The 19,748-nt window shown below is 38.8% G+C and overlaps 5 protein-coding genes across 5 annotated transcripts; 3 read left to right on the top strand and 2 right to left on the bottom strand.

Annotated features, from left to right (window-relative positions):
- Positions 1-3,143: 3,143 nt before the first annotated feature.
- On the top strand, positions 3,144-3,611 carry LOC139884255 (uncharacterized). Its single transcript, XM_071868312.1, has one exon. The coding sequence runs from the start codon at positions 3,144-3,146 to the stop codon at positions 3,609-3,611; it is 468 nt and encodes a 155-aa protein (XP_071724413.1).
- Positions 3,612-4,885: 1,274 nt separating this feature from the next.
- LOC139884259 (uncharacterized) lies at positions 4,886-10,820 on the bottom strand. The gene is made up of 17 exons (XM_071868316.1): positions 10,788-10,820; positions 10,422-10,694; positions 9,713-10,258; positions 9,224-9,652; positions 9,007-9,142; positions 8,640-8,858; positions 8,314-8,555; positions 7,796-7,870; positions 7,553-7,624; positions 7,366-7,464; positions 7,175-7,246; positions 6,964-7,078; positions 6,701-6,769; positions 6,436-6,548; positions 6,170-6,369; positions 5,956-6,070; positions 4,886-5,839 (listed from the first exon to the last, which is right to left on the bottom strand). Exons 1-17 carry the CDS (start codon positions 10,818-10,820, stop codon positions 4,886-4,888), a joined length of 3,762 nt encoding a protein of 1,253 aa, XP_071724417.1.
- Positions 10,821-12,087: 1,267 nt separating this feature from the next.
- Positions 12,088-13,922, top strand: LOC139884266 (uncharacterized). Its single transcript, XM_071868321.1, has 4 exons — positions 12,088-12,270; positions 12,511-13,293; positions 13,473-13,520; positions 13,608-13,922. Exons 1-4 carry the CDS (start codon positions 12,088-12,090, stop codon positions 13,920-13,922), a joined length of 1,329 nt encoding a protein of 442 aa, XP_071724422.1.
- A 1,804-nt stretch (positions 13,923-15,726) lies between these two features.
- On the top strand, positions 15,727-16,041 carry LOC139884253 (protein METHYLENE BLUE SENSITIVITY 1-like). Its single transcript, XM_071868311.1, has one exon. It carries the CDS (start codon positions 15,727-15,729, stop codon positions 16,039-16,041), a length of 315 nt encoding a protein of 104 aa, XP_071724412.1.
- A 1,939-nt stretch (positions 16,042-17,980) lies between these two features.
- Positions 17,981-19,141, bottom strand: LOC139884258 (uncharacterized). The gene has a single exon (XM_071868315.1). The coding sequence runs from the start codon at positions 19,139-19,141 to the stop codon at positions 17,981-17,983; it is 1,161 nt and encodes a 386-aa protein (XP_071724416.1).
- Between the last annotated feature and the right edge of the window lie 607 nt (positions 19,142-19,748).

Genomic DNA, 19,748 nt, shown 5'->3' with positions numbered 1-19,748 from the left:
TTTCTCTCCCGCCGGCAAAAACTTTGGCGGTGGCGCGGCGATGGCTAATAAGAAGGAGGCTGCTGTCTACTTAGCTGAACGATGGAGTTTGGTTTTGTGTTGAAAGAGAAAACGTATTTTCGTCACGTTTGACCTATAATATATTTTCAATTCCTCGTATTTTTTCGTTAATCTAAAACACTCTTACGTTTTTCGCTAGCAACCAAAAATACTTCCAACCGTTAACATCACCTACATGATATTTATGTGGCGTTTCATGACGTAAATTCATATTTTTAGCTAACAGACTCATATAATTATAACGTCATACAAGTTTACTACATCACAAATTTTTATAAAGAAATTGTGGATTCTTATGACATGTCAAATTTTTTAATAAATCAGATGATATATGTCATAAATATATTAGTCTGTTAGTTGATTAGACGCCATTAAATATCATATGTGTAAAATAAACTGCAGAAGGATATGTCTAATCTCTAGCGGAAAACGTGAAGATTTTTTTGGCTAATAAAAAAACGTTAGGATTGAAAGGTGGTTACAGGTAAAAAAATAGGGATGAAAATATACAATTTTTTCAAAGTTGAAACAACGAAGTGACAGGGCTATATTTGTAATTTCTTATTATGGGCCTCACATTATATGGGCCGTAATTTGATTTAAAGCCCAGTTCTCATTTGTTAAGCAATAAACCCCATTTCTCATTCAGTCTTTCGGACAGCAGTAAATTCACGCTGATTTTTGGTGCATCCACGCCAAAAACCAGTTTATAATATTTTATGACTATTTTATCTTTATGTGCTGTTAATTAATGAGATAATAAAATCAAAATTGCTTTTCTCGTCTTCTCCAAAATCTGAAAATATGACAATAAATACTGATAGAAGAATTTTTCAGTTCATAAGTCACAAGATTACAAAATATAGTTTTAAGCCGCATTCATTGTTTTCACCAAATATTTGATGAGATTAATCCTCCAGCAACATTTTTGTATCAAAAGGCATATACCTGCAAACGAAAGAGCATGCATCAGCTTAACTATTTAGAGAAAATGATACTAACCAATATTTTCACCAATATTTGGCTCGGCCTCCTTGTACCTAATAATAGAGAATATGAAACTTGTCACCTCCACATACTATGGAAATCATCAATATATGTCTGACTAATTTAAATGTCCATGATGAACTCATATTTCTTTCTATTGGCACAGAGAAATGACAATTATTCTATCTAAACTACACGACAATGAAGATTTTTTCATACCTTATGTCAACACACTTTCTGAAACATGTTTCCTAACACTGATATGTAAGTCTGTTTTCTTGCCAGACTTGTGATCAGGTATTCTAAAGTTGCATGCTACTTTGGTAAAAGGCATAATATCATTCAGAGTCACTTTTGTAGATACCTGCATAAGGGGAACCAAGAAGAATTCATTTTTAAATAACAATTAACAGCAATAAAATGATTGGAAAGAATAACATATATAGTGGTTTTTCTGCAATGCAGCATTTTCTCACATTAGAATATGTATCCACTTTAACATTAACATCTGCATTTCCCATTTTGAACAAAGTATCTATATCACACAAGAAAATATGTTCTTTCTTAAAACCCGTAGCTACAAGTACATGCAATAAGAACATGGCATACATAATAAAAACCAGAGTAATGCACAAATTCACAAATTGTCAAATAGTTTTTTTTTACTAACACTTACAGCTTAAGAGCACCTACCTCAGATTCATTATCATTTACTACTAGAAAGAGATTAACATTTCTCCTTCCCTCCTTTTTCAGCTGCTCAAGAAAAACCAAAATAAAATCAATGGTACAGATTTAGACACAGTAAGAACTGCAGAACAAATAGCACCAATGGAAACTGGTGACAATTGAAATGCACGAAACGAGTTTGAATCAGGAAAGATGGCAAGGAAATATAAAAAACATGGTTCAACAACTATACATTCAGATTCACAAAATATACTCGAGCAAGGACGCTCGGGCTAGATTAGTATCAACAGAACACAAGCATTTGATATTGTCTTGAGAAGAGGAAATAACAAAATACAATACAATTACTTCATCCAATGACCATATATAACTACAATTAGCAGAAACAATACAGTGAACTATAACAATGCAACAGATGAAAGCAAGCTTACTGGATTCAATCATACTGAAGAGCCATTTGTTTAGTCTCATCTGGACCTGGAAACACAAAAACTGAAATTAAAGAACACCCGACAAGTCCCAGAGGTGAGTTTCAATTACTAGTTTCTCAGGTCTCAACTTAGCAGTCAGACCTGGACAAACAAATTTAATCACAATTTTTAAGCCTACCAATAATTTAAAGTCTCAACATTTCCTTATAGGTGCAATTATGGGTGCAGTGGGCCGGCCAATACCTATCAGAGGTCGCTTGGGAAGACGAAGCCTTCATAGGTGTCAATTTTCAAAAGCTGATTGTGTTTGTGTGCGGCTGCTAATTAATAAACAGATAAATCTCATTCAAATCCAATTCACCAAACTTTCCCAAATACTTGCCCAATTTTCTGATTTCAACTAGCAATTCATCATGAATATGGTAATGGAACACCCGTATTTATTCTTCCAATCGTTGAAGGAGAAAAGGAAAATCAATCTAATAAAACAATTAGTTCGGATTTAAACCCTCAAATCTGAAAATGGATGACGGTCGACGGAATCGAAATCAAATCTGCAAGTGGACGACGGGATCGAAGGAGAAGAATTAGGATTTGAGAGGAAAATGATGGAAATGGTCGATTGGAAGATGATGAGGGCGAGTTGGGGTTTCTTTAGGTGGCGGAAGTGGAGGCGATTTGAGAGGAGGAAGTCACGATTGGAGTTTGGGTGTTCGTCAAACTGGTGAAGAGAGGGGGTGGTGAGTTGAGATTCGGACGGAGAGATATGATGAGACGGTGGTCGGAGTATGTAACAACAACAAGATTGGCGGCAGCTAATGGCGGAGGTGATGAAGAGGACGATCAATATCTGCTTATTAATTAGCAGCCGCACACAAACACAAGGACAAAATAGTCATAAACTGGTTTTTGGCGTGTATGCACCAAAAACTAGCGTGAATTTACTAATACCCCAGTCTTTCAGCTAAAGCTATAATGGCGACTCTCAAAGAGATCCTGACACGGCGACCAGTGGCGGCGACGATCAGGCTAATGGTGCCAGCCGGCGGTGCTAAACCAGCTCCTCCAGTAGGTCCCGCTTTAGGTCAATACCGTTTGAATCTGATGGCTTTCTGCAAGGACTTCAATGCACGCACTCAAAAGTACAAGGCGGAGACGCCAATGTCCGTCATGATAACGGCGTATAAAGACAGCACGTTCGAGTTCACCGTTAAGTCTCCGAAAGTTTCGTGGTACCTTAAAAAGGCGGCGGGGATCGATTTCGGAAGTGGCCGAGCTGGACATGTGGTGGCGTCGACGGTGACATTGAAACACGTTTATGAGATTGCAAAGGTTAAGCAATCTGATCCTTATTGTCAATACATGTCTTTGGAGAGTATCAGTAAGTCTGTTATTGGTACTGCTAATTCTATGGGAATCAAGGTTGTCAAGGAATTGGAATAGAGTTTTAACTTGTTTTCTTCTTCTGTAATGGGTAAAATTTGAACTCGAGTTGCAGTTTGATATGAAAATGTATGCCAATAAAGAATTTTGGTTGTGCAAGATTTCTTCTTCTAGTCTATTTACATTATGGAAATTTGAGATTATTTTATGTCACGTTCTGATTTGATTTGACGGCGAGCCTTGGTGCAACCGGTTAATGTTGGGGAAGGCTGCGTACTACAACGCACCCTCCCCATACCCCCAAAGCTGCGCACCGGGGGTTGCGTTTAATGTTCTGATTTGGTTTGACGATATTATTTTCATTTTGATTTTATTCAGTGTGATTTACACTGGAAGCTTGAGCTTTTAGCATGTTTGCATCAAGAAGCTTTAAATTTCGTTACATAGATCAGCAAGCTTGGCAAAATTGGCGTTGGGGTCGTCATAAGGGACCATCTGGGCACTCCTCTTTGCAGTCTCTCCCTTTTTTGTTTCCGGTGAGCCAGACATTCTGCTCACTGAGGCCAGGGCACTGGCTATGGGAATGCAATTAGCATAAAGCTAGATTTCCAGCATGCAATTTTCGAAACCGACTCACAGCAGCTTTTAGATTTAATCTAGGATGGGAATTACAGTTTTTTTGTCTAGTCATGCCTAGTTAGATACAAGTAGGAGCTTAGCCTATACTTGTATGGATTGTAATTTCGTTTTTACAAAGGGAGAGAGTGTAATCACCTCGTTCATTCGTTAGCTAAACTAAAACGAAATGAGATAGGTGATTTGCACTCCTCCCTCCATCATGTAGCTGAAATGCAATAAAATACATCCTTTATTATACGAAATGAGATGGGTGATTTACATTCCTCCCTTCATCGGTAACGAAGAGTATTAGCATGCTTGGCTAGTAAGCATAAGCATTATCATTTATCAATGTGACTACGATCAGTTAAAAGTAGCAACAAAACAAAGTTGAATTTTATTTCCATCCCAAATATTCATCGTCACCACCAAAGGTTTGTTGTTTATAAGAAAAATAATATATAAATCTGGCTGTCCAGATGAAAGAATACAAATGAAATATAAAAGAAAACGTAAATGATACTACAAAAACAACACAAGAAAAATGGAACCAAGCAATCTCAATATCAAAAAATTCAAAATATTACACAGCTACACTCAGTTCAGACGCTCTCAGGTAGTATAAATTGATGGGAGAGAAACCAGGGCCGCTCGCAAGCTTACTCTTTTCAAAATGAGGGTTTGTAAATTCTTGACTCGTAGAATCTTCTTTGGTGCTAAAATGCATTCCAGTTATCAGTTCCCTTCTTAGGAGTTTGGGAGTCGAATGATGAATGCCAATCGTCAACGCCCTTCCTTGGAGTTTGAGAGTCGAATGAGGGAGGATTCCAATCATCCGTGCTCTTCCTTGGAGTTTGAGAATCAAATGAGGGTGTGTTCCAATTATCAGTGCCCCTCGGAGTTTGACTGTCAAATGATGTCCTAAATGGTCCAGTTGACCCAAATGGATCTGAATCATCAAATGACCCAAACCGATTTCCATGGTTAGTTTCATTAGTAGTGCTGCGGAATGAATCAAACCTCGAAAAGGAATCAAATCCGCGACTGTTGTCAGATTCTCTCGGGGTTTGGAGTGAATCAAACCTTGAAAAGGAATCAAATCCACGACTGTTGTCAGATTCTCTCGGGGTTTGGAGGGAGTCGAACCTCGAAAAGGAATCAAATCCACGACCATTATCAGAGTCTCTCGGGGTTTGGAGTGAGTCAAATCTTGATTGGGAATTGAACCCATAATTCTGATCGGATTCTCTTGGAGTGCGGACTGAATCAAACCTCGCCAGGGAACTCTGTGAAGTCTGAAAGAACCCACTGTCATGTGGGTTGAGTGAATCGAGGCTTGGCAATCCATAATTTGCATCAGAATCGGCAGTGCTTCGGAAAGAATCAAATCTAGAGAGAGAATTTCGAGGTGATTGAGCGAATCCACTTTCACTCATGTTAAACGAATCAAATCTGGAGAAGCTGTCAAATGACTTGTTCTCTGCACCTCCACTAAACTTCGGCGGAGAGTAGCCAAAATTGTAAGCAGGCGTACTTGGAACAGAATCAGCAAACACAGAACTTCTGTAAGCAGGGGTCTTTCCTTGGAACGCGTTCTCTGCCCTGGGAATCTCTGTTCTAATTGGCTTTAATGGGAAGTCCTCAGGATCGAATAATAAGCCTTCATTGCCCTTCAAGAGTATAACAGTTGACAGCAATAAATGAAAGCTTGATACATTATTAAAGTAGTGCTCAAACAAGTGATGTTCCCAATACAACGTAAAAAAGAAAAAAATTCTTCAGATACCTTGGCACTAGCAGTATCAAAGCCAGCGACAGAGTCCGTATCATAACTAGTGTCGAATGTGCCCCAGCTAGGTTCATCAAAACCTCTATCACCAGAGAACAGAGATCCAGCACCACTGCAGATGTAAAATCAAACAAATGGGGTATAAATTACAGATTAAATTGGGTCAAGGATCGGACAACAGTACTATGAAAACATAATGGAAATTTCAGACCTCTTGCTATCCTTAGAATGAGGTGAGCCGTCAAAGGTGACACCTCCGAACTGAGGAGAATGGCTTTCACCAGCATCCCTTCCGGCTGGACTCCTTCCAGCTGGACTCTCAGGAGGAGTTTTTACCAAGCCATCTTTGCTTTGGTCAGTGGCGGATTCATTCTCGGGATTTCTTTCATCTGTGTTTGACGATTTTTCCTTCTCTGAGGCCTTTTCAACCGCACTTGAAGCCTTCCCTGACTTGACATCCGCATCTGATGAAGAAACAGTAGCATCATCCTTAGGGGCGCTTGTTTCTTTCGAGGTAGGTGAAGATTTAGTTTTTGGAGGGGCTATGACATTCTCCACATCTAGAGTTAGTTCTTTAACAATTGTATATCCTGAAATTGGAAAAGGAGAGGAAAAAATGTCAGAATCACAAGGCAGTTCCAGAGCATAACAAAGCAACACGTGTACAGCAGCTACAGTCAACCGTAAGTGCATGGAATTGCCTTGAAAATTTTAAGGTAAAATGTTTACTTAATTAACATACCTTCATCATCAAATTTGTCCCAGTTTTCATCCCAATCTGCTGCACCTTCTTGGATTCCAGGTTGCCAGCCTTGATAAACACAAAACAAGAGAGAAGTGTTACCCGTGAATTTCTTTGGAATATTAATTTTTTTATAATAGAAAAATGATTTTTCACATTTAGAGGAATTAGTAGCTCATAGGACAAGATGAGATGATCACATAAATGAATGAGCGGTTACTTCATACAAATAGGTCAAAGGGGTTTATAAGGCAATGGCATACCAAATGGAAGCTCCAACAATGTAGTTGGTTTAGCACGCAATCCATATTGTTTGCATCGTTCATTCAGAGATTTCACTAGTTCCTCGAGACCTGATTGGATAAGGTCAACACGTTCCTAAAAAAGCCAAAAAAGAAAAAGAAGGAGAGCTTAGAAACAAATTTCAAATATTCTAAGAGAAGGTTACATAAGCTGTCTCAATGGACTATGTACCTTGAGAGCACCATCAGTAGTATCCCCTTGATCCATCTTGACAATTGCCTGATATAGCTCCATTTTTTTCTCCTGCAAATGGTTCAATGCCATGCCAGTCAATGAGAATAGAGTACTCCAGTATCTTGCATGGCAAAATATAAGTCCAGGAGAAACTGACATCAATCAACCAGAGGAAAAACTCAACAGACCTGAATATCACGAAATGTGGCTTCTTCCAGGGTTAGTTTGGACGCCACATCGCCACTTTGCTTGTACTTCTCTTCATACTTCTTTGCCAATAACTCGACCTAAGTTAAAAAAGTTCCCAAGTCAATTCTATGGGTAACAAATGGAAACTCAAAGAATACAGCTAATGCATAAGGTCCAAGTAAATACCTCACGCTTATCGCCAGATACCCTTTCTGTAATCTCATTTAAGCGGTTGTCACATCTGCTTTTATATAAAATCTGACATGAAACAAAACCAGAAACTTAGATATAATAGAAACAATTAAAAAAGCTGAAGAAAGAGATCTCTAAGCAATAAAGTAAAAGATCAGCTTTGACTGCTACACACAACCGAATAATGATATGAATCCAAACATTAACTAGAAAGTTGAAATACTAAAGAACACTCACAAGTTCTTGCATCTTGGTATGATAGAATTGAATCTTCTCTCTGGCAGTTACAATCTCCTTTTCCAATTCTTCTACCTACAGACAAATACGAGGAAAGTGTCAAAAGAATAAGTTGGACCAAACTTATTGTATTGATGGAATACTCATGAAGCAAAAATGTACTCAACAAGAAGGATCATATCCATTACCCAGCCACATAGGAAACCATGCAATGTCCATTTTACATTGTGCATACTAAAAGTGACGGTGGGTAAATAATCATTGGAAAGCAAATTTAACTAACAAATAATGCGAACAATAAAAAATTCCATTCATCTTTAACCTTCCAAAATGAAAGGAAGTTGTTTCATACAGGCTACGAACAAGAACGGAAGTCTGAATTGAATTGGACCAGCATATTTCTAATCCCAGTACTTACTAAAATACAAAGGAAGCAACTAGAAACCAAAACAACTTAATCAAAGATGCAGATAAAGCACAATACATTACATGTCTATAAGTACACAGAAGATAAGTACCTTTTTATCTGCCGTCGTTGCATCTTGGAATCTGGAGTTCAACGAATCTTGTTCTTCTTTGCTTAATTGATCTACAAGATGCTTTTCCAGCACTGGAACTTTGGGCTTTTGTTGAGTCGGAGGAGCAGGTGCATCAGTATGAGAAACAGGTAGTGGACCTTGTGGTCTTGGCGGCTTCCTTGCGGCTGCATGTGAAACAGGACGTGCACCAGTAGCAACTTGCGGAGGTAATTGTTGTGTTCCTATACAAGTTTTATGTTAGTCATATCACTTAACACTGGTAAATAAAGCAAAAGAAAGTAATATGGATAATAAATACCCCATACCATAAGTAGGTGCCCAAGTCCCACGGCCATGAGGAGCTGTTGACTGATGTGGTGCAGGGGGCAAAGTTTGATCGGGAAAGATATTGCCTGGAAGAGTTGCAGGAAGAGGGCGACCTTCCCTGAATCGCTCCATCAAATATAGAGCGGTACAGAATTCTCTCGACGAAAGCATGCTATCATTATCTTGATCAGATAAATCCCAAACCCGCTTTAAGACCTCTGAGAAAAATATGAATGATAGTGTCAATTGAAACTTGTACAGTTATACACAGTATTTTCTTCAGTTGCACATAAAGTCTGAACATCAATGAGAGAGAAAAAAGAAGGGGAAAAAAAAAAGAGAAGCTGGAATAGAATTTAAATCTACCTCTTGGAAGTCTCCAACTTAAGAACAAGTTGCGTGCCTGTTCGCCAGTAATTTTTCCATCTCTGTCAGTATCTACTTGCACAAACACCTTGTTATACTTCTGAATGTCAGATTGAGTCATCTTTGGCCACGGATGCTGTGGTTGAGTAGGCAGACTAGGAGCTGGATTTGCAGATACTATAGGAGGAGACTGATTAGAAGCCAAATGCCCCGAAACAGCAGGAGAAGGAGGCTGATTTGAAGCCAAATTCCCAGCTACTACAGGAAGCCCGGTTGGCATTAAAGCAGTAGAACTTGGAGCTGCAACCCTCTGGGTTTGATTCCCTGTCTGTTGACCTTGCTGGTACAAAGCACCCAATTTCTGAGAAAATGTGTTCTGTGAAGATTCAAGGGGAGTTGGCTTGGTTGAAGCTTGAGAACCAGAAGTTGCTGGAACAATTGCTGTTGATACAGGTAAACTACCTGCAGGAGAGGTTGCTGCAGGAATACTTGGTTTTGGCTGAGCTGAAGTTGCAGAAAAGACGTCTCCAAAAAGTGAATCTGAGGGAAACCCATTTCCTGAAACAACCAAAGCTTTTGAATCCTGAGATCCAGCCTGACTAGCAATCACAAAAGGATCTTGGGGCTTCGGAGCAGTGGCGGGTGTCTGTGTGGTGGTTGGTGGTATGGGTTGAACAGAGGGAGTTAAACCAGATGCTGTCAATGCAGTGGTTGCTGATGGTCTGGGTTGAACAGAGGGAGTCAAACCGGATGCCGTCAGTGCAAATCCATCTTGTATCGATGGTGGAGCAACTCCTCTGTTAGGTGATTGTGAACTAGCAGAAAGCCAATCAGTTGTCGCATTCGCCGCGGTCGGAGGACGAGGAGTAGCCATGAAACTGGCTCCGCCAGGAACTTGATTCTGTTGCGGCAAGGGAGTATTACTGGGAGGCATGCCTTGGGGAGGTCTAGTAAATTGGTTTTGCTGAGATGGGAAGAATTGACCTTGACCTTGTTGTGGTCTGATTCCGACATTTTGTTGAGCTGGTTGTCCTACAACTGCTCTAGGCTGAGGAGGAGCAGGAGAAGGAGCTGCTGCAAGGTTTATCTGGGGAGGAGGAATTCTAGACGATGCAGGACCGTATAATGCTGCTTTCACTATATCTGGGGTAAGTTCTCTCTTAGATTGGGCAACGGTCACAAGTTTCAGAGCATTATAAAATTCAGCTCTACCTAAGAAACCCAACTTCCTCTGATCAGCATGCATCCATACCTGATACATATCATAATACAATCACATACATGATGAATCCTAAACTCACCTAATCCTTCCTCAAAACACACATTAACACGAAAACTGAATCCGCAACTAGAACGACAAGCTTAGAACTAATCTGAGAGAGAGAGAAAAATGAAAGGGCAAGATTCAAACGAACCTGAGCAAGGACGTTTTTAGGCAAATTAGAAGCTTGGAAGAAGGCGACGGCTTCAGCTCCACTGATCTGACCATCTCCGTCCAAATCGGCTCTCCTGAAATAAGCATCGAACAGATCCGTCCCTTGATTAGCCATTTTCTCTTCTTCTACACTCGATCTTCGATTTGATCGATCCTCTTCTTCTCCTTCGAAAATTTTCCTCAATCCATAGTAACTCTTTTTTTTTTTCCTTTTGCAACGATACAAAATAATCGGCCACGTGGATTTATTATGCTGCGTTATCGATCAAACGGCATCGTTTAGTACTCATTTGCAGACTGCAGTCGTGCGGATTTCTATTGGGTGTAAAATGTCTGTGTAATATACTTTTCTCCCCTTGTACTTCTGAATTCCGGCCATTTTGACCCTCATATTTTGTGTTGGCACTTATATCGTGACTTGTGTGATCATGATTCTGTTTAATCGAGGCTTGACAGATATATGGAAAGAGTAGAATCGAAGCAGTAAACATCGGAATAGCTAGATGAAGTAATATTTCATAGACCAATTTATGGACAAAGATAGAAATTAGAAATACAAAACCATCACCTTATGAAATCCTAGCTAATATACATTCGAAGCATTTCAATTCCTGATATGGGATAGAATACATTTCAATCCATAAACAAGCAGCTGTGTCGTTCATAAATTTTTGATGTTTTTATCGCTTCTGTTCTTCCGATTAAAAAACTTTTCATAGAAAAATTTCCTACTTTTATAAATGTGAATCACGATTTATCATATGTGTATATATAATTTTTTTTTTTTTTAAAGAATGTGTATATATAATTAACATCTCATTTTTAACAATTGAACATAATTTTTAAAATACATACATATCATGATATGCATATCGATCTACGATATTAGAAAATTATCATCTAAAACCTACTCTATACTTTATAATGAAAATTTTCATCACAAAAAGGACTCTTGCAAACACCGTTCGGTTGAATGGAGACATTGGTGTCCAAATTCCAATAAAATACAAACACGTGAAGGCGTTGGGAACAATAGTGGGTAGATTTATATTTGGAAAAAAAAAACATTACCTAAGAAAACATTACTCCATATTAATTATTCTAAAAAAAAAAAGGTCTAACCACTCCATATTAATTATCCTAAAAAAGAGAAAAAAAGTTTAACCACTCCATATTACAAATATGTATACTTAATTTTTTAAAAGGTCGGTCGTAATTTTCATTAAGAATGATTAATTTACTACTAATATTATTAATTGTTTATCAAAAAAAAATACTAATACTATTACTTTGGGAAAATATAAAGTTGGGGTATGGTGGGCCCGCCGGTTAAATTACACACACAAGCAAGCTTGCAAAACAAAAGTAAAAGAGAAGAAGAGAAAAAGGTGGAGAAACCATTTGTATTTTGTATCTTTCTCTCTTCTCTCCAATGCCACTAAAATTAATTATTAATCTCTCCTAGCTTCTCTCTCTTTCTCTCCTAATTATCTCCAGTTAATTACACTTAAGTTAATTAGTTGGAAAACAAAGGAACACAACAAACAACCTGATCACAGAGATCCATCCCCACAAAATAAATCAATTTTCTATTAATTAATCAATCAATTAGGAGCTTGCTTTGATCGAATCGGAAACAAGGAAAAATGTCTTGTTCATCATCTTCTGGTTCTGAGGAAGACGACGAAGGGATCGATTCCTATAGGAAAGGAGGTTATCACGCTGTCAGAATCGGCGATCCATTTAACGGTGGCCGTTACATCGCTCAAAGGAAGCTTGGTTGGGGTCAGTTCTCCACCGTTTGGCTCGCTTACGACACTCAAACTTCCGTAAGTTTTTTGTCATTTCGACATCTGTAAAGTTTGTCCTTTTTTTGGATTTATTCATTTATTGATCGAATCAGATTGCTTACATTTGTGGGTAGTATCAGGATTGTTGAAATGTAGCTTTTTTGAGCAAAGAATTCGTAGTTACATCTCTATGGGTTACCTTGTTAAGATTGTATTGCAATTTGCAGCCGCTTCGTTACTTAATGTTATTATTGTTGCTGCTTTTGTTTGGTTTTGCAGAGCTATGTAGCTCTTAAAATCCAGAAAAGTGCAGCCCAATTTGTTCAAGCTGCACTTCATGAGATTGAAGTTCTATCTGCTATTGCTAAGGGGGACTCTCCGGATACCAAATGTGTAGTGCGGTTGATCGATCAATTTAAGCATACAGGCCCGAATGGGCAGCATCAGTGCATGGTTCTCGAATTTCTGGGAGATAGCTTACTCCGACTAATCAAGTATAATCATTACAAAGGGCTTGAATTGAATAAAGTTAGGGAAATCTGCAAGTGTGTTTTGATAGGCCTGGATTATTTGCATAGAGAGCTTGGTATAATTCACACGGATTTAAAGCCAGAAAATATTCTTCTCTGCTCCACCATTGATCCTGCCAAGGATCCTGTTAAGTCAGGGCTAACCCCAATTCTTGAAAGGCCTGAGGGAAACGCAAATGGTGGGGCTACTATGAGTATTATTGAGAAGAAGCTGAAGAGGAGGGCGAAAAGAGCTGTTGCTAAGATATCAGGAAGAAGAGAATCTATGGGACGAATAACTATGAAGGATGAAAGATCGATGGCTGGGATAGACGTGCGATGCAAGGTTGTGGATTTCGGAAATGCATGCTGGGGCGATAGGCAATTTGCCGAAGAGATACAGACAAGACAATACAGAGCTCCTGAAGTAGTACTTCGGTCTGGGTATTCCTTCTCTGTAGATATGTGGTCATTTGCTTGCACAGCCTTTGAGCTTGCAACGGGCGACATGTTGTTTGCTCCAAAAGATGGACAATGCTACAGCGAAGATGAGGTAAGCTGGTTTACTTTCTTCTTTCCCTATTATGATGTAGACATTGCTGCTTGATTGCATCCGGAGAATGAATTTGACAAACATGGCTTGCACCACGGTCCCAAAAAATAACCTTTAGATATCTCCACCACATTGTAATATGTTGTCCTGGTGTATGTTATAATCCTGTTTGGTTTCAGGATCACCTTGCTCTTATGATGGAACTCCTCGGAAAGATGCCCCGAAAGGTATATGGACTATTTTTCACAGATTACTTTTCTACTTTCATCATGTAATCACTTTGATACCTATTCTCATCGTGCGTGTATGGACAGGTTGCCATTGGTGGATCTCTATCCAAGGATTACTTTGATAGGCATGGAGATCTGAAGAGGATTCGTAGACTGAAGTTTTGGCCACTTGATCGATTGCTGAGGGATAGATACAAGTTCTCTGAAACAGATGCTCGTGAGTTTTCCGAGTTTCTTACTCCTATTTTCGATTTTACACCGGAGAAGAGACCAACTGCTGAGCAGTGCTTGCAACACCCATGGCTCAATCTCAGGACCCAGGAAGGTGTAACAAATGAATCAAATGTGGAAAAGTTGGGTGTTGGAATGAGTAGCCTCCAAATTAAGGTGGGAAAGTGAAGAAGGGATCATTTTGACTTCCCTCCCTCCCGACCTGTACAAAATATCGGTTGCACTCTATATTTTTGGCTTTGTCACACGTTTTTAACGAGATTTATTCTTTTGGAACACTGATTTAACTACAATGTAAAATAGTGTGATGATTCTTATGATTTAACTATAAATGTGTACCAGTCGACGTAGCTTTCTCCTTCCCAGTTCAGATGAGAAGAATTCAAAGCTATGTTGTTTTTTACATGTTTTTTTTCAAAGACTTTCGTCTTGTAATTCATGTACTTTTTAGTAAATGAATGAAAGCCACATAGGATTTGGAGGTATTCCTCAATTTGACTTTCTGTTCATTATTTTATAATCCAGATTTATGACTTTATTGTAGTGATTTGGTTTTGGTACATGCTGTATGATGTTTGATACTTTATGTATGATGTTTGATACTTTATCAAAAAGAGTAAATTTTGAGTGTGTGATTGTGATTTGCGTAAAGCAGTAGCACTCGTGGTGAGCTTAAAATGATTGTCTAACCAGCTCACCCCATTTATGTATGGTCTAATCAAGACCTTAGGAGATAAAAGCTTGTTTTGTCGGATAATTGCACTTTTGGTACATCATATTGACTTTAGCTCACAAGTTGGTATTTCGAAATTTTTTTTTGTCAAGTGGTACATGTTCCGTTAAATTTCTAACAAAGTCATATCTACCGTCGAAAATTGCTGACCTGTCATCAAAATCCCGTTAAATCGTCTTTGTCACATCCATGTGGCATACACGTCACGTGGTGACTCAACATATATGCCGCTCATAGTTTGATATATTTACATTTTAGGCTCTCATCTTATGAAAAAGATGAAGTTCATGTCTAAAACTTCGAAAAGTTGTATTTTCGATTGTTGGCCGGATTTACCATGTTTTCGGTGGCCGTCCACGCTCATTCTTCTTGTGACAATTATTTAATGATGGATTCGCACATTCATTGATATATGAAATTAAATATTCGGAAAGGGGAATTATGTAATTGTCGCCATGATATCCCATTTGTGGCCAGGATGAATAGTGCCTCGCATTTGCAAGACCATCCTCGCAAGCAGCCAGAAGAGGCAGCCTATGTTGTGCTTACCGTTGTTGTTCGTCGGGATACCAATATCTACGAAAGGCATCAGAGAGTTTGTGTCGCACAAGGCAATGGTATGAATGTTACCCAGAGCACCTTCTTTGCTTGGCTGCAATAAAACCTATACATACATACTCCCTCCGTCCCAAATTAGATGCTAATATAAATATAATTTTTTGTCTCAAATTATATGCAAATTTTGACAAGTTTAAGGAACATAATTATGTTTTTCCATTATACCCTCATCACCACCTTCACCATTTTCATCCTCATATTCTTCATGCACTCTCTTTCACCAACTTCACCATCTTCACCCACATATTTCCATGAGGGTTTTTTAAGTTTACACAATTACAATTATATTAGAAAATGAACTAAAAAATATGTTTTATTAGTTTGTGTGAAATCCCCTAAATTAGCATTTAATTTGGGACGGAAGGAGTATTACTTTTTTCTAATTTGATAGAGAAGGAAACCAAAGGAAAGGATTAATCTATCACCTAACAATCATCTAAAGGAATAAATTAAAGAAAAAAATAGATAAAGGACCAAAGTGATAAATAAATAAATAATTAACCCTCTCCTACAAAAGCACAATTATTATCTATCTTTTTCTCTCTCTATTTATTTCCCACCATAAAAATACAGAAACCCTAGAGGGAGGAGATCGCCGCCGGGGAAGGCAATCAATCAACCATGACGGGGAAGGCAAAGCCTAAGAAGCACACGGCGAAGGAGATCGCCGCGAAGATTAACGAAGCGACCACCAACAAAGGCGGAGGTAAAGCCGGCCTCTTAGACAGGACAGGAAAAGAGAAAGGCGGTCACGCCAAGTTCGAGTGCCCTCACTGCAAGGTCACGGCACCCGATATCAAGACGATGCAAATTCATCACGAATCCAGGCACCCTAAGATACCCTTTGAAGAAGATAAGGTCACCAACCTCCATGCTTCCGCTTCCGTTGACCCTGCTAAGCCCAAGCCTGGAATTCGCGGAAGCTTGAAGAAGTGAGAGAATTCAAATTCGTCCAAGGTCTTTAAAACAACAAGAAGAATTGATTATTATTGTGTTTCCTTGTGGTGTTTTTTTTTTATTATTGTTAAAACTCTTTCGAATGTATAATAGTTATGGCAATTAAGGATTGGGAAAAGATTGAGTTTTATTATTAATATGATCTTGTTGTTTTCTGATTATTGTTTATCATCTACCGTATATATATCTGTCGGTTGATATTCCTCCTCAATAGCTGCTATTGGTATGATGTTCTGAATGAGTATGTATGCTTATTTGCTCGGAGTTCGTAATTCTGTTGATGTAGATTGATGAATGGATCTTCTTCATCTAATCTAGATGCCCCGATTCATTTAGATATCAGAAAGCGAGTGGCCGAGCTAGTTTGGCTTTCTGTGGGCGTCTTTATCTATTTGGACATTTTATTTTAAGGAGTCGAGTTGTGTTGTTTGTTTTGACTGCAAACTTGTCTGAAAGAGCCTGAGCCTGAGTCATGTTCCCATCTTCCCCCATATCTACGTTGTGCTGCTCAACGAAGTTGTGTGGTTCAACATTGAGATGCGTTGAGCATTACATGTCGTTGTCCTGTGGTTGTTTCACCTACATGTCGAATCTCACCCCGCCTAGGTGCTGGGGAGGGAGTACTGCCTAGGGTGAGTGTTGGCCAGCTGCCATGAGCTTCTCAATTGGTATCACTGCCATATTTTTGGTTAGATCAAGGGGGCAGGAAGTACTTTTTGCGAGATCTTCGGAGCTGTTGTAGGACTTTGAGTCCATATATAGAGTTTATAGTCCACTCATGTATTTATATTCTGACTAAATTATGTACGGTGGTGTATATATTGTGACGTTAATTTAATCAGTCTGATTGGTGATTAGAGCCGGTACGAAGAATGCGATAATGTGACTGGGCCTTATAATCTCATTAAGGGTGCCTTTTTTTTTTGTCCTTCTTCTTCGTTTCTCAGTCATCTCGACTCGATTGTGTTTGATTGTGATTTTGGATAATTGAGTGTGATTTTGGTTGATTGGATGAGTAAGTGAATGGTCGATGTATGGTTAAATATATATCTTTTTGAAGTTATTAATGGGCAAATTGCATATGTTTTACTCCCAGTAAAATGTTTTTGGTTGGCTTTTTCTATGGTATACAAAGAACGGTTTATGAAGAAGAAGCAGGGCAACTTCCAGCTAAGAGGAATTTGTTTGTAACAAGTGGCTAGTAAAATCTCATTACTCTAACACAAGATTTCCCTACTAACCACCAAGAGATGATGAGACCCTACTATTGTTATTAAGTAATTAAAAATCGTGATCGGATCCCACATGAATTTCATATGGACGAGATCTGTCAACTGCAAGTTGTTCTGCACATGGGGACCGACAATCCATTTACATACATATATGAAGATCTAGATCTTTGATTTTGCTTGCTTGCTTAACAATTTGTCAATGAAACATTTCTCCAACCAGTCTAATTCAACATATTAGAGGGGCAATCGGTCAAGATAGCTCCTTTGTGTTTTGGAGGTCACGAGTTCGAGTCACTGAACCTTGAGGTTTGCCCTTTAGTCTAATTCAACATATTAATCAATATTTGCAGATGAATTATATGGAGAAAATTTAGAAAATCACTCTCTTATTTATTGCAATGTACCAAAATGAAACCTTTCTTTGTTTCTGTCATGACATGAGAGACAACATACAATAGTTCTAAAGGGACACAACAAGTCCTTTTATGCAAGCAGTCTGCTTGACATTTTAAATATACACTCCCTCAGTCGAAATTCTTTATAAAACCAGAGAAAAAAAAATGATAAAAATTTAAATAAAAAAGTAATTTCTACAGAAAAAAGAAGAACATGGCAAATCCTAACTCAACTATCAGTTTCAATTGATGGTTGACGAGCTGTCACCACAAAATCGACTCGACGAAAGGCTATGACTGCAGGACTTTATTCTGTTTGACACAAGCAGGTGCTTTGAATTCCTGGTATTTCCACACCGGTGTGGCCTCAACTGGCATCATCATACCATCTCTTGTAGGCTCAACGGAAAATAAATTACCGTTAGGATTGCACACGTTGTTGTTTTTAGGGGAGCTTCTGATAATCATCTCTTCCTCAGGGTAAACCTGATCTTTCAAGCTCAACTTTTTTAACTTTGCTCTGCCTCTCTTTCTACCTGGTGAAGAAGAGTCTTCCTTAGCTTTGTCCTTTGACCGACTTGATTCTGCTTCCCAAGTTGATGCCTTTTCTCTCGGTTTAACTGAAACTAGCTCCCTGTCAGAACCTGAATTGTCAGCTATGGAATGTCCATTAGAAACCCTAGTCTTCTCATAATTAGATATAGAAGAAGCATTTCCTCGCACGATTAGAACACCCTTAGGAACTGAAATTCTCTCGGAAATAGTATTCGACCCTAATCTCTCTGAACTAGATAGTAAGCCTTTAAACTTCTGTTTCTTTCTCGACAGGGAAGGAGGAGTCTTTGAGATTCTTGGAGAGCTATTCATAGCTCGATGCAACCTATGAGCTAATTCTTCATCAGTCCTCCTAGAATTCTCAACAGGCTGGTGCTTTTTGTATAACTGCTGAACTGGGACATGCTTCTTCATCTTATTCTTTCTTAAAGTTCCGTCCCTGGTAGCCGTTGCCTCTTCGTTCAAGGAGGCAACCAACTCCAAAGCACTCTTGGCTGCAGCAATTGCCTTTGATGCAATAGCAGCCTTTCTCTGAGCAGCTGCTCTTGCAATTTTCGCGTCTTTCGTTGCTGAAGCAGCTGCCGATTTCGAGACCTCCACGAGCTCCTCTGCTGACATGTTTGGATTTTTCAAATGGGAATTCATTAAATCCTCGACGAGGGTATCGATTTCACTTGACGCAGAAGTAGACGGCGACGTTGGAGAAAACGAGATCATGGGTGGATGTGACGCCATCTGGGAAACTGGTCCATTGCTTTCAGGACTCCGCCCATTACCATCCGAACTCTGCCTATTGCCGTTGGAGGTCTGTTTAATAAATCCAGCTAGTAGACGTTTACGAGGAGGCAAACGAACATCAGCATCCAAATGATTGACATCACACATATTAGATTCCATTGCTTAGTTCTAACCCTCTTCTACACAAAAACCACGTGCGATGATTCCCTACAGAAATAAATGAAAAGGAATCACACTGTCAGGATCAACACCCGAATACAAGTCTCTCATGATTGCAACAACATCGATTACCAATCAAAGTTTCAACCTTTAAACACTTTTCTAAAGCAGCTAAACCAATACAGACTAGATTTTTCCACATCAGAAAACTTCGCAGATGGGAAAAACAGAATATACGAAACTCCACAATTTTATTAATAAATATTCCGATGCGAAATGTAACAGAAGACGATCAGCTCAAAAATTCAACAATCATGCAGCCAAGTTAACGACTTTATGCTTCACAGAAAACAGGAAGGAAACTCAATCAAACGGTGACATGAGAAAATTCAGAAGAACCTTGATTGAAAACATCGGATAAACCATGGGCAGATAATCTGAAAATCAAAAAACAAATTACAAACAGATGATCATATCGAAATCCAATCCAATATTATAATTACAAAGTCATAAGCTTTGGATTCAATTTCAAGCCACAGAAATGCACAAACCACCTCAAATTCTCTGAATCAATCATCAGGATTCAAAAAAAACAATCACAAGGGTC

The sequence above is a fragment of the Rutidosis leptorrhynchoides genome, unplaced genomic scaffold (genome assembly GCF_046630445.1).
Source record: "Rutidosis leptorrhynchoides isolate AG116_Rl617_1_P2 unplaced genomic scaffold, CSIRO_AGI_Rlap_v1 contig526, whole genome shotgun sequence".
NCBI classification, from domain to species: domain Eukaryota; kingdom Viridiplantae; phylum Streptophyta; class Magnoliopsida; order Asterales; family Asteraceae; genus Rutidosis; species Rutidosis leptorrhynchoides.
The sequence above is the reverse complement of the archived record's forward strand: the minus strand, read 5'-3'. Positions and strand labels throughout refer to the sequence as shown.

Excerpts from the sequence above, each read along its gene's own strand:
- LOC139884255 (XM_071868312.1), top strand. The coding sequence starts at position 3,144 with ATGGCGACTCTCAAAGAGATCCTGACACGGCGACCAGTGGCGGCGACG.
- LOC139884259 (XM_071868316.1), bottom strand. The coding sequence starts at position 10,820 with ATGGCCGGAATTCAGAAGTACAAGGGGAGAAAA. Across the intron at positions 9,143-9,223 it reads ATCAGCCTCCTTCTCCTGCT|CATCCGTGGCCAAAGATGAC; the intron begins GTTTCGGGGCAT and ends ACTCAACCACAG. Across the intron at positions 7,871-8,313 it reads CAACGACGGCAGATAAAAAG|GTAGAAGAATTGGAAAAGGA; the intron begins GTACTTATCTTC and ends ATTTGTCTGTAG.
- LOC139884266 (XM_071868321.1), top strand. The coding sequence starts at position 12,088 with ATGTCTTGTTCATCATCTTCTGGTTCTGAGGAAGACGACGAAGGGATC. Across the intron at positions 12,271-12,510 it reads CTTACGACACTCAAACTTCC|AGCTATGTAGCTCTTAAAAT; the intron begins GTAAGTTTTTTG and ends TTGGTTTTGCAG. Across the intron at positions 13,521-13,607 it reads TCGGAAAGATGCCCCGAAAG|GTTGCCATTGGTGGATCTCT; the intron begins GTATATGGACTA and ends GTGTATGGACAG.
- LOC139884253 (XM_071868311.1), top strand. The coding sequence starts at position 15,727 with ATGACGGGGAAGGCAAAGCCTAAGAAGCACACGGCGAAGGAGATCGCC.
- LOC139884258 (XM_071868315.1), bottom strand. The coding sequence starts at position 19,141 with ATGGAATCTAATATGTGTGATGTCAATCATTTGGATGCTGATGTTCGT.